We start from the raw sequence: 12,835 nt of genomic DNA on the forward strand, positions 1-12,835 counted from the left end.
TTTACTTTGATGAGGATAATTCTTCCCAGTCAGTTTGCCCAGAGCACATCATCTTCCTGACTGCTGATGATATGGAATCTGATCTGAAGTTTTGTTAGCTTTCAAAACCTTTAAAAAATACACAACCTGCTCTCCGATTTATTGCTGGTTCCAAAACCATATTTATGTATCATAGTATCATGCTTGCCAATTTTAGCAAATTAAAAAGTCTCTCCCCAACATGCTGAAAATGTAAGTCTATGCATTGTTCCCCCCCCCCCCCCCCCCCCCAAGTCCTCCTCCTTGATAGCATTACAAAAAAAACACGTTTTAGACATTTAAAAAACTTTTTAGATACCTTTATTACTACCTTATTTTGATAATAAATTCAAACTCTTGATGACCTTTATTTCAAATACAAAATAAAGTGACTAAACCTGCATGATCCTCCTTGTTCTCCTTATGTGAGAAAATGACAACACTGTGTATTGTAACATTTAAAGGGTTGTTTGAACATTACATGGAAGCTAACAGTTTTAATACATTGCACAAATATTTTAAATTAGTACTATAGATAATACATACAACAGAATATATAGGTGACAATGATGATAGATAACAACCAATTTAATAGGATGGCAGAAGGTGATTCAGGGAAATACTGTGCAATATTAACACTATCAATCTGGGTAATTCATTCTCAGTTTACCGAACACACTAGTACTACTCATAAGTAGTTATACATTATTGGACTTATCCATATGCAATGCAGGATCATTTGATTGCCATGTCACTATCCCAAAGAAAACTCCACACCTTCAAGTTTTAACATAGGTATATTTGATTCTATCATCGAATATTGGCCAAATAATAACAGTCAAGATATTAATAGCATTTTGGGCATTTAATGTAGAAAGTAAATAGGCTATATAAAAATCAGAGGTGCCAACTCATTTTGTTCTCTGAAGTTCCAAGTCCACATGGTTATGCTTGCTTTTTTTCCATTCTGAAAAAGAAATTATTCACAAAATTAGTGTTGGGCAGATTTTGTACTCCAGTTACACAGAAACAGTCTCTCACATTATTATTGTCTTTCTAGTTACAACCGTCATAGTTATCATTAGCGATTTAAGTCTTGAGAGGTTTTTAGTACAGATGGAAACTGTATTTGCTTGAGGCAAGTATTGTTTAGCTCAGGCACGTGCCTGCTTTGGATTACTGGCCAGTTCGGCAAATGAGATTTTTGCGCGCTTCATTGCTTAAAACAGTGTGTGAAAAAATGAAGTTGCCTCCCGCTCACAAAGGCATATAGGAACACAGTATGTCATCTTATTTTCTATAAACGTGTGTTTTCTTTCTTTCAATTATTTATTCATGTATGCGTGTAAGAATGTGTATTTGTGTGTAGGGCTCTGTATGGTTTCATGTATGCAAAACCTTATCTTTTTAATAATTTCACCTCAAACAGTGAAAATGTATGGGGGAGGGGGTTGTTCAATTTCTGGTTTTATTCATTTTACCCTTTTCTTGTTGCCTTTTTTACCTATTCATTAAACAATGTATTTTTGAACCTCTCTGTGTATGAAACAAAACCTTTTTATGTGGGGAAATACTGCTTGCTTTTTCACATATATACATATGCATACCTGTAGACAGACATACACAGGGGTAAACAAAATAACAGAAACACCAAATGGAAAAAGTATTTTAACCTGTATTTTGATGTGACTAAATCACAATTAAAACATGTGTATACATATTATTGTCAATGCTAACTGATACTGTTGATTTTCAATAGGAGAAACATTGTTTAACATTTCTAAAGCAACATGAGAGTTCAAAATCACAGAAACAGAAATGACAAATGTATGGAATGACAGCATGACAGCATATAGCATGCATCAGGAAAGAGGAACATAAAAGTCATAGTTCACCAACGGTGAATATAAATGAATATTTATATATTGTTTGGTGTTTCTATTATTTTGTGTATCTCCTGTATATACACATTGTGTATTATTGTAGACTTAAATCTACAACATCAAGTAGAAAGCATCAAAAGCAACAGAAGCAAGTATCCTTGAGGATAGATGGAGATGGAGGACTGAGGACTGAATGGGACTATCATGGTTACAGGGGGACCTTCAATGGCAGGATGACCCTCTAGTTTCAGTATGGACACAGCTTTGGAGCAGCACAGCATGTTTCATATTCAACTGGGGACATTCAGAAAGAACTTCTGTTAATGTAGGCTGACTTTTGCGAAGGGCTGCGCAGCTCCATTAAGGTCCTTTGATGTGAAAACAAGCCAAAAATCAAATCATACTACTATTTCCTCCTTTACAATCTTTTGTAATGTAAAATTTCTGAAATATTTCACATGCACAAACACAGGTCTTGCATAAATCCATCACTTTAAAACTTTACTTTTGACATGGAAGACTCTAGCCAATTGCAGTTTCAACTGGGCTGTTAAAATTTCAATAGTGTAACCCATTTATTTTAGTATAATTTCAGGTTTCCTTCTACTGTTTTTGAAAAATTTCTACAACTTACAGGCTGGCTGATTTGATGGAACTTGGCAGGGCTATGTCATTTATTGTTTTGTATTTTTCATGCTCAATCTTAAGTGTTAAGCGTAGAGGGATATGTTTTGATTGGCTTTAGAAGCTTTTGGACCTTTTCAGCTCCTGGCAAACAAACTGTAAGGAGTGCATTTCACTCCTTATCAATAACTAAATGACAAAGAGCACAGGCCTCATGATTTGGTGACAATCTTGAATGAGCTGATGAAGCTTACGAATCGAAAACTGTCTATCAGTGGAAAATATTATGAGGGCATAAATCATATTTGCTTGATGAGCAGTCAAGAATAATCATGTTGCATTATGAGGAAAGGTTTCAGAGATTTATTAACTTATACTGCAGGATTTAACAATGAAACAGTCCATGTCTGTAGAAAATTACCACTTGGTATCATCAAACAGACAATGACTTGCAAGCAAAATTACACATTATTCTTCATACATTGCTTTGTTGGGTTACAGTTAGGTGCAGTGTTTCTCAATCCTACTCCTGGAGCCCCCCTGTCCTGCATATCTGTCTATCTTTGCTCCAAACACACCTGACTGAAATGACTAACATGCTCTTGATTAAATCAGGTGTGCTCAGCTAATCAAAAGTGCCACTGAGGAGTTCAGTCAGGTAGGTAGAGCAGGGAAAGATGGAAAACGTGCAGAGCAGGGGGGCCCCAGGAGCAGGATTGAGAATCAGTGGGTTAGAGTAATTTGTTAACTTTGTCCCAATTCCTTTGCCAAGCCATAATTTGGTAAAGAAAAACCTTTCAAACAGGTTCTCCCTCCTTAGTAACACACCTACTAAGAAACCTGTTAAGAGCCCTGATAATTGGTGATTATATTTTGAGAAACGTGAATGTAGAGACACCAGCGACCATAGTTAATTACATTCCTGGGGCCAGAGCATCCGACATAGAAGCAAATCTGAAAGTGCTGGCAAAAGGTAAAGGTAAAAGTAAATTCTGGAAAATTATTATTCATGTTGGCGCTAACAATGTCCCTATGAGACAATCAGAAATCAGAAATCGGTGTGTTAACTCGCAAAACATATGTCGGAGACAGTAACTTTCTCCGGTCCCATCCCTATGCGGTGCGGTGATGAGATCTACAGCAGATTAACGTCACTAAATCGTTGGCTGTCAATAACATAGCCTTCACAGCCAATAATGTAGGCTTCATAGACAATTGGCACACATTTTGGGGGAGGCTTGGTCTTTTAAAAAAAGATGGTATCCAACCCTCGAGGGAGGGCGCAGCTCTTATCTCTAGAAATTTGGCCTATAGTCTAAATTTCTCAAAACCTTGACTCATCAGGGCCTAGGCCAGGCAGTAGCCTTTCTGTCTTAAACAGATCTCTGCTTCTTCCCTTGAACCACCACTTAAATTTAGTTCCACAGAGACGGTGTCTGTCCCCCGATCTTCGGTCCCATACTGTTTAAAGGAATCTATTAGGGGCATTTGCCCTGACAACTTGATAATAATTAAATCTGGTGAACCTGAAATTAATACCTGCAAATAAATGGTCCTTAGGATTGGTTTATTAAATATAAGGTCATTAACACCCAAAGCAATGGTAGTAAATGAATTGATTACTGACCATAAATTTGACATCCTATGTCTGACTGAAACTTGGCTTAAACCGAATTAATTTATTGCTTTAAATGAATCAACGCCTCCCAGTTACAGTAACTACCAGGTCCCTCTTTCAACTGCTGTATATAACTCTAATCTTTGTGCCACTTTTAAATCTGGCACTTTTAAATCCATAACTTTAATTCATTTGAATTGTTAGTTCTTAGCTTTGCACATCCTGACAAGACTGCATCTCAGGTGTTTACCCTTGTAATTGTTTACAGGCCACCTGGCCCTTACACTGTTTTCTTATCCGAATTTGCAGACTTTCTGTCCAACCTAGTTGTCAACACAGAAAAGGTTGTGGTAGTAGGCAATTTCAACATTCATATGGACAATGAACATAATCCATTCAGAACAGCATTTTTGTCCATTATTGACTCCACTGGATTCCCTCAGTTTGTGAATAAACCCACACATTGCTGCAACCATACGCTGGATCTAGCCCTCACTTATGGTACTGAAATTAACAATGTAGTAACTATGCCACACAATCCCGTATTGTCAGACCATTACCTGGTGATTTTCAACCTTCCTCTAGCCTGTTACATTAACTCAGAGTCCATATTTTCTCTCAGGTGCACAAAGAAGAATATTTAAACTTATGCTCGAACCCTAGTTCAGCTAAATTAAATCAACTCACCGAAAATATTGAGTCCACATTACGTAATACCCTAGATGCCGTTGCACCCCTTAAAAAGAGGAAAGTCCCAGACAAAAAGCTAGTACCTTGGTATAAATACCAGACCCATGCTATCAAACAAACTGCATGGAAACTTGAAAGAAAACGACACTCCACCAAATTACAGGTCTTTCTCCTGGTCTGGAAAGAAAGTCTTCTAAGCTACAAGCATGCGTTCACAGCTGCCAGATCTGCGAATTTTTCTACCCTAATAGAGAAAAACAAGGACAATCCCAGGTATTTGTTCAGCTCCATCACCAGACTAGTTAAGAGCCCTGCATCAACCAACCCTTGCATTCCAGCAATTCATAGTAGCGATGACCACATGGATTTTTTTGACAGCAAAATCATAAAGATATGTGACACAATTCAAAACTTTTCCTCTAATTCTGCCTCCAGCCAGGCCTGTCCAGCCTCAGATAACGTAGAGATGTCCAATAGGCCAGCCACATGCCTAGACTCTTTCACACCCATTAAATTTAGCGACTTCTCCTCCCTAATCAATTCATCTAAAAATGCTACCTGCCTACTAGACCCCATTCCAATAAGATTCTTAAAACAGCTGCTACCTGAAACTGGCTTCCCTTACAGTCAGACATGTACCCCAGTCCTTCAAGTTAGCAGTCATCAAGCCCATTCTGAAGAAGCCCACTCTAGGTCCGAATGACCTGTCAAACTACAGGCCCATCTCAAATCTCCCATTCCTTTTGAAAATCTTAGAAAAAGTTGTAATAGAGCAACTTTGCTCCTTCTTACAGTCCAATAATATTCTGGACGTCTTTCAGTCTGGATTTAGACCGCATCACAGCACAGAAACCACTCACCAAAAAGTAATTAATGACCTACTTCTCTCCTCTGACAATGGCTGTATCTACTACCCTACTTGTGCTCTTAGACCTAAGTGCAGCCTTCAATACCATCGATTATCTTATTCTATTAGACCGATCTGAGAACTTGATTGGCATAAATGGAACGGCTCTATCCTGGTTTTCTCATCTTTCAGAGTGGCATCACTTTGTCTTCATTAATAATAAGTCTTTCAAACTCTCCAGAGTAAGACATGGAATACCACAAGGATCCATGCTTGGACCTTTGCTCTTTTCGATATACATGGTCCCTCTTGGAAATATCATTCGTAAACATGGCATTAATTTCCACTGCTATGCAGATGATACCCAGTTATACATATCGGCCAAACCTGATGTGTCCTTGGAAATATCAAACATGGAAGCCTGCCTCAAAGACAAACACATGGGCGGCCCATAATTCCCTCCTTCTAAATTTGGACAAAACAGAAATATTGGTCATCGGCCCAAAGTCTATCAGGAGCAAACTCACCAATATTACATTAAATCGTGATGGTGTCTCACTGGCCTCAAAGTGCAAGACCTTGGTGTCACGATTGATCCTGAGCTCTCTTTTGACACACATATAAAAAAAACACCTCCAGGACTGCTTTCTTTCATTTGAGAAATATTGCCAAAATCAGGAAAATTCTATCAATACACGATGCTGAAAAAGCTAACCCACGCTTTTGTTACATCCAGATTGGACTATTGTAGTGCCCTCTTGTCAGGATGTGCATATGCCTCCCTAAAGCCCCTTCAGTTGGTTCAAAATGCAACTCGTATTCTAACCAGAACAAAACGCTCCGAGCACATTATCCCAGTATTAGCCTCTCTCCACTGGCTACCTATCAAATACCGCATTGATTTCAAAATACTTCTCCTTACATTTAAAGCTTCAAATGGGCTTGCCCCTCCCTACCTTAAGAACCTTCTTTGCCCATATTCTCCAAAACAAACTACGTTCCCAAAGCGCAGGACTTCTCATTGTTCCAAGAGTAGGTAAAAGTACTATAGGTGTAGGGTTGTGCGATGACGATATATATTGTGTGACGATAGAAAAACGTCTATCGTTTCATATTATGCTCTATCGTTTATTTCGTTGTGTCGCAAATCACACACTTTACGGCAATATTCTTCGTCATTTGGACAATGGTTTGTGTTCTTCCACATGGCACAGATGCAGGCAGGAAATTTGCATGAAAGCAACACAAACAAACATGGAGGAGAGAAAACGTGACACAGAACTATAGTTGAAAAGTGTTTTCTATTTTTTAATATTTTATATTTTTTTACATGCTTACCCCTTTCCCACATTATTTATTTTTATGCTATGTAGTGTGTGTTACATTACATGGTTCGTTACGTTTTCATTAGCATTATTAAGCTTCTCATAGTTTTCAGTTAGCATTTGCTATATTTTTAACGTTAAATTGCTGTTTCCTCAAAGCTAAAATTAGCTAGAATTTGTCTAGTCTAGTGTTTTAATTGCACCGGTTTTAGCACACACACTAAACAGCAAATCACACCGGTGTGACCATACGCATGAAAGGGTTACGCCTCGTTTCCACACATTTTTGTTTGGTGTCCGTATAATATATGCAATATTCCCTCTAGTGTTCAACGCAAGGAAAAGGAGATAGATCAAAACGTAACTCTCACTTTTGTCGGTGTCATCACAGAATGACTGCAACGGTGAAGCAACCTCTATTTATGTCAAATGAGCGGCAATATAATGGAGGGAAATCACAGTGGTAGAATGAGAGGGAGATAAAGTTTTCATATTAAAGTGATAAAGATGATCTGTATTTCTTAAGATTATTGGTTAAAGCATAGTGTTTATGTCCATGCAAAAGGTTGCCTGATTACGCAAATTCTTTCTTCAAAATATGTTTAAAGAACTCTCACTTTTATTTAACTTCGATCGCTAGTCAAGGAACTGAATTGAAGGAAATAGCCCATTAGCTAATTCGTTCTTCCAATGCCATTAACTTCCTGGCACACAGTGCATAAGTTCTCTCCGAAATCCACTGCAAAAGTTAATTTTTTCAACGCACTCGAAGGCAAATTCTGGACCTTAAAAAACGGAAGGAGGAGTTTCGCAAACACATCTGAGATCACAGAGGTTCCCATAGGAATGAACGGACTTCCGTTTAACTCGAATACATAAACAGAGCTATATGGAAACGAGGCGTAAAATAAAAGGAGAAAAATAATCAAATGTGAATAAGTACCTTTTATTTGTCAAGTATATAATTCAAAATGTAATAAGAAATAGGCCTTACCATGCGGTCATTTTATATAAACTATTTATTCATTGAATTTACAGAAAATGTGCTATATTGTGATATGCATCGTTATCGAGATATGAAATGACCTATATCGGGATATGAGATTTTGTTCATATTGCATAACCCTATATAGGTGGTAGAGCCTTTTCGTACCAAGCCCCTCTTTTGTGAAACAATTTACCCACCAAAGTTCGGGGAGCAGACTCTCTCTCCACCTTTAAATCTAGGCTAAAAACTTATCTTTATTTCAAATCCTTTAGCTGAGGGAAAAGGCACGGTGCTGACATTGATCGTAGAGTCTCTGGTGGACTAAGTGGTCATTACTGTCACTACATCATGGCCTGGGTACTCTGTTCAACTGATCTGGCTGTGGTCTGGTGTTGACTGCCTTAGGGTCACCCTCATGATCATGCTGGCCCCTTGCCTCTTGTCCCCTAGGTATGCTGCCATAGCGCTTATCTGCCGGGATTTTTCCTTATTGCACACATGCATGCATGCTTCACCCCTCTGTTCCCCCCTTTGCCTTTACGCCTTTATGTTTCCATTCCTGCAACTAACATCCACTGATCACTGTTTTCTATTTGTTTCCTATCCCTGCTCCAGGCATCACATCCCAATTTCCAGTCCTGCTACCTCGCTGCCTTGCCTATCAAGCCAACTGCATGCCAAGAACTGGACATTCTAGGAAGCATTTTATAATTACTCTGTTGTTAATTACTACTGTCTATCAAACTCAATTGTCTTAAAGTACATTGTACAACTTTAAGTATTCTCTGTAATTCTATCTGCCCAGTGCCGGCCAGAAGCGGAATGGCTCCCCCTCTGAGCCGGGTTCTGCTCAAGGTTTCTTCCTGTTACTAAGGGGGTTTTTCCTTGCCACTGTTGCCTTAGGCTTGCTCTCATGGGGTCTCAGGCCTGGGAACAATGTAAAGCTGCTTTGTGACAACTTGTGTTAAAAAATACAAATTAAAAAAATTGGATTATGAATGGTCTCATTGTCAATATCAAAAACAAGCAATTAGTACTGTACTGAACCTGTTTTCTGAGAAACAGTAACAAGCACTTATAGTCTGCAATAACAATTGGCATTTATCATTTTACTGTAATTTTCCTACTTGCAACCACACAATACTATACTGAGAGGTCAAACCAAAACAGAAACTTACTTGTACTTAATCAGTCTTCCTCCTTGTATGAGCTGTGCAGTTTCATTAGTCAGGTGGCAGGCAAAAAGGAGCCAGTTCCTTGGCTGAACTTTATATGCAAACCTCATAAATAAGAGTGAATAGCAGGTGAGAGCTGGAGACCAAACATAATACAAATTTATGAGCAATGGCAAACACTAAACAGGGAAACAAAAATACTTATCAGATACATAACCTTGGAAGTTACTGCAATATGTCACAGAAATGTCAAGCCTCCTTTAAAGAAATACTGGCAGTCAGAATTTAACCAAACAAAAGGACAGGGAGAGCTACAGATTTTAAGAGTGAAGGTTCATAAGTCACTAGTACTTGTATTTGCATTCTTAATAATTTGGTGGTATCTCACCAAAAGTCATTCTCCCACTGATGATTTCTGGGCTTTTCTTCATGTCACTGAGAGCTGCAATAGGAAGCCCCCAGTTTGCTACTGGTCCCCAGAAATGCTGAAATTTGGGGGGGAAAACATTGACATAAGGTTTATCATATATTAAATAGTCTTGAGAATATATTATTTTTGCAGAATGGTACTACTGCTGACATGAGGACACCACTTTGAACTATAACAGTGTTTAAGTACAATATAATGGCAAATATTAAATGAACTGCCTCACCGTGCTATAAGATCATCCACAGGAACAAATAGAAGAGAAAACAGAAAAGAACATGTCAGTTTTTACAAATGGTGCAACCACAGTAACTTGAGGGCAGCTGCAAGTAGAAAAAAAAGTCATATATTATGACGTTTCACAGCGCAAATTCAGAATTATGAGCTTCATTATGAGCTAACCACAACTTCTACCTACATACCATAATGGATTACCATGAATTGAAAAGCACCTTTTGAAATTGCAATTGTAGTTAGTTAGTAACCAGTGTCAAAGTAAGAAACTTTCGTGTATTCTGTACAAAACTCTTTATTCTTTTCTTTACGCCAGGATGGCATAAGGTGGGGCTTTTTATAAACATGAGAACCATAATTTTTTATTACTGCCAACCCAACAGTGCACATGGAACTGCTGTGTAGGCTGTGCGTCATACAGCTCACAGGATGTTGTGGAAAGGTTGTGGTTTGTAAACCCAGATTCTATAAACCTTTGATGCACTAGATACAGGTAATCAACAAAACCGGATTCACAAATCCTGCATGACAACGCACTGTCATTTTGAAGAAAATAAAAGTGAAAATCAGGCACTCAGACAATTATGTTGTGAATGTTTGTGTCTATATCTGTATTTAGTTGTTTATGGATAGGTAAATACCCCACCCCTCACTTATACCTGGCTTAGCTAGTTGCAGGTTGAGGAGTGATCTGATCATTTTCTCTCCTTCACAACAAATCAGACTGTCCAACCCAATCATAACTCCCAACCGTTTAATGCAAAAGTTTCGTTCTGATTCAGGTTCCGTTGTTCAGGGCAGAAAGGGATATCCATTTCTGGAAATACAAGGACGATCTGTGTGACTTACTAGATACGCAGATGTATTAATTTTTTCTGTGGTGAAAAGACCCACTGAATGCATCCTCTGTGTACCTGTATAGTGCGCCTAGTTAAGGCAAGCTAGACTGACTACAGAAACGTAACCAGCTAGGTATGTAACATTTTAGCACAATGACATACACAAAGGGTCATTCCAAAGTTGAAAGCCCAATACCCAGATTACTAACAGTGTTAAGTGTAAGACCAAATAAAAAGTAGATCGTTGACGGACATTCGTGACGTTTAAAATCAGTAAGCTTTTACTTAGCTGGTTGGCTTCTCTGGAATCGTTTTACGACGTTTTCAACGAAACGTTTCAAAGAAATCATGACTCGCTTGTTACAGTCAAACCAGCTTTACAAGGTTGCGACAACAAAAAGGCAACAGCCTCACAAACAAAGCTCCTTTATCTCACTGGGTCGACAGCTTGTCAGTTAACTAGCCACGGTCTACCCCTACTATTAACTGTTAGCTAACGGGCTACCCTACTACTGTCCCAACTTTAAAGGCCGCTATAGTTTTGCCAGCTAACCATCTTAGATAACTAGAGCGTCAGTTTAACTAATCAAAGGTTTGCTCGCTATGCAGCAAACCAGATGGGTGATGGTACGGTATGGCCTCACTGTTATCTCACTGTCGCAGTATTAAGGAGCATCCTCAGAAACTGTATAATATGATTCTTTTGCTAGTTATTTAGCTAACCTTACCTAGCTAACAATCAATCCAGGTAACGTCAGCTTGAATGGTAGCTTGCCAGCTAGGAGTGTTAGCGGATGGTGCAGGCAGCTTCCTCTGTCCTTCAAAGAGATCGTGTGAATAAGGCTGAATTCTGATCATCTACTGTTGCATACAAATCTATGCAGTCTATGACCAGCTAGCCTACGGTTAGAGCACACATAGCGTTCATCCGAAGTTTAAGTAAGTTGATAGCTATTCGTCTCGTGTTGTTCTCGAAGTTAGCAAATCCAGCTAGGTTAGCTAACGTTTTTACGATTTGTGAAAGGACAAACCCGCGAATTTAGTTTCTTGTAACAAGTCCGCTAGGATAACGCTACCTCATCAAATAGTCCCTGAATTCCTTGCTTCGGAGATGGTCAACAGCTTTGCGAGCCAAAGTGCCTGCCATTGTTGCAGCTTTGAAGGTTAATGAAGGAGTCGATTGTTAATGGATGTAGACTAGCTAGTAAACTGGCTTCCTTAGTAAGACGTAATTCCTTGTGCACAGGTCAATCAGGTTTGCGTAACGTCACGTGTTGCGACGTTGTCGCAATGATCAACAGTGATTAGAAACCTATTTCCTATTGGCTGTTGCTATGACGTACATCGCGCAGCATACGTATTTTATAGACGCAGACGTTTTCTCTAGATTGCAAGGGTATTTGCCCACGTTTTACCATCCCTTCCACTCAGCCATTAGCCTGGTAGTTACTGACTTTGTATGAGAGGCATGTAGAGAGTCGCGTCAACTCCGTTCGCACCAATGGACCATAGAGTACCGAGGTGGGTACGTCACACTGGTATCGACAGTGAAATTCCCCATTCATTTTAGTCATAGACATTTTTAAAACGCATTTTTTAAGTACTTCTAGTGATTTATGGCTTACCATAGATTTCCGGATTATATATTGTGATCCCAATTTGCGAGTTATATTGCTTATTTTAATTGTTTCGAGCTAAATTTTACCTAATTTATTTTTTGTTATCTTATACGCTAGTACAACCACAGGCTAAAAACTACACGTCCCATGAAATCACAGAGCTTTCTCATTCCCACTGCCGGCCTTGCTAGCTAGAGTGTTGCTAATCATCGCTATTAGCTATCGCTATAGCAGCTAACTTGCAAGATTGTCTTTAGCAGTCATTGCTATCAGCAATAGCAAGCTCATCGTTGGCAGCACTGGTGTCGCTTAGCCATATTCTCCTCTTCTTTAAGGATGAGACCCTAAGTTTTCAGCGGGGCGAAAATCATTATAAATCAGGGCATGTCGAGGAATTCAGTTGTTTTGAGGGCCGTATCACCGGTTTAGTAAGGGCGAGCATGAGGGATAAAACCTACAGGGTGTCAGTTAGTGTAGGCTAGTGTAACGTTAGGTAGCATAGCTAACCAACTAGCTAACTAGCAAAGTCAGGTTACCACATCATCACC

General features: G+C 39.0%; 1 protein-coding gene across 1 annotated transcript; it reads right to left on the reverse strand.

Annotated features, from left to right (window-relative positions):
• Positions 1 to 386: 386 nt before the first annotated feature.
• Positions 387 to 11,922, reverse strand: LOC118773866 (mitochondrial pyruvate carrier 1). Its single transcript, XM_036522932.1, has 5 exons — positions 11,745 to 11,922; positions 9,822 to 9,825; positions 9,557 to 9,653; positions 9,172 to 9,304; positions 387 to 985 (listed from the first exon to the last, which is right to left on the reverse strand). The coding sequence occupies exons 1-5, from the start codon at positions 11,813 to 11,815 to the stop codon at positions 964 to 966; spliced, it is 327 nt and encodes a 108-aa protein (XP_036378825.1). The 5' UTR covers positions 11,816 to 11,922; the 3' UTR covers positions 387 to 963.
• Positions 11,923 to 12,835: the final 913 nt, after the last annotated feature.

This window comes from Megalops cyprinoides, chromosome 1 (assembly GCF_013368585.1).
Source record: "Megalops cyprinoides isolate fMegCyp1 chromosome 1, fMegCyp1.pri, whole genome shotgun sequence".
Classification (NCBI taxonomy): Eukaryota; Metazoa; Chordata; class Actinopteri; order Elopiformes; family Megalopidae; genus Megalops; species Megalops cyprinoides.

What these genes read in the sequence shown, in the direction of transcription:
- LOC118773866 (XM_036522932.1), bottom strand. Translation starts at nt 11,815, where the DNA reads ATGGCAGGCACTTTGGCTCGCAAAGCTGTTGACCATCTCCGAAGCAAG. An exon ending in CAGTGGGAGAATGACTTTTG is followed by an intron (nt 9,305 to 9,556) that starts GTGAGATACCAC and finishes TTTGGTCTCCAG; the next exon opens with CTCTCACCTGCTATTCACTC. An exon ending in GGAAGACTGATTAAGTACAA is followed by an intron (nt 986 to 9,171) that starts GTAAGTTTCTGT and finishes TTTCTTTTTCAG; the next exon opens with AATGGAAAAAAAGCAAGCAT.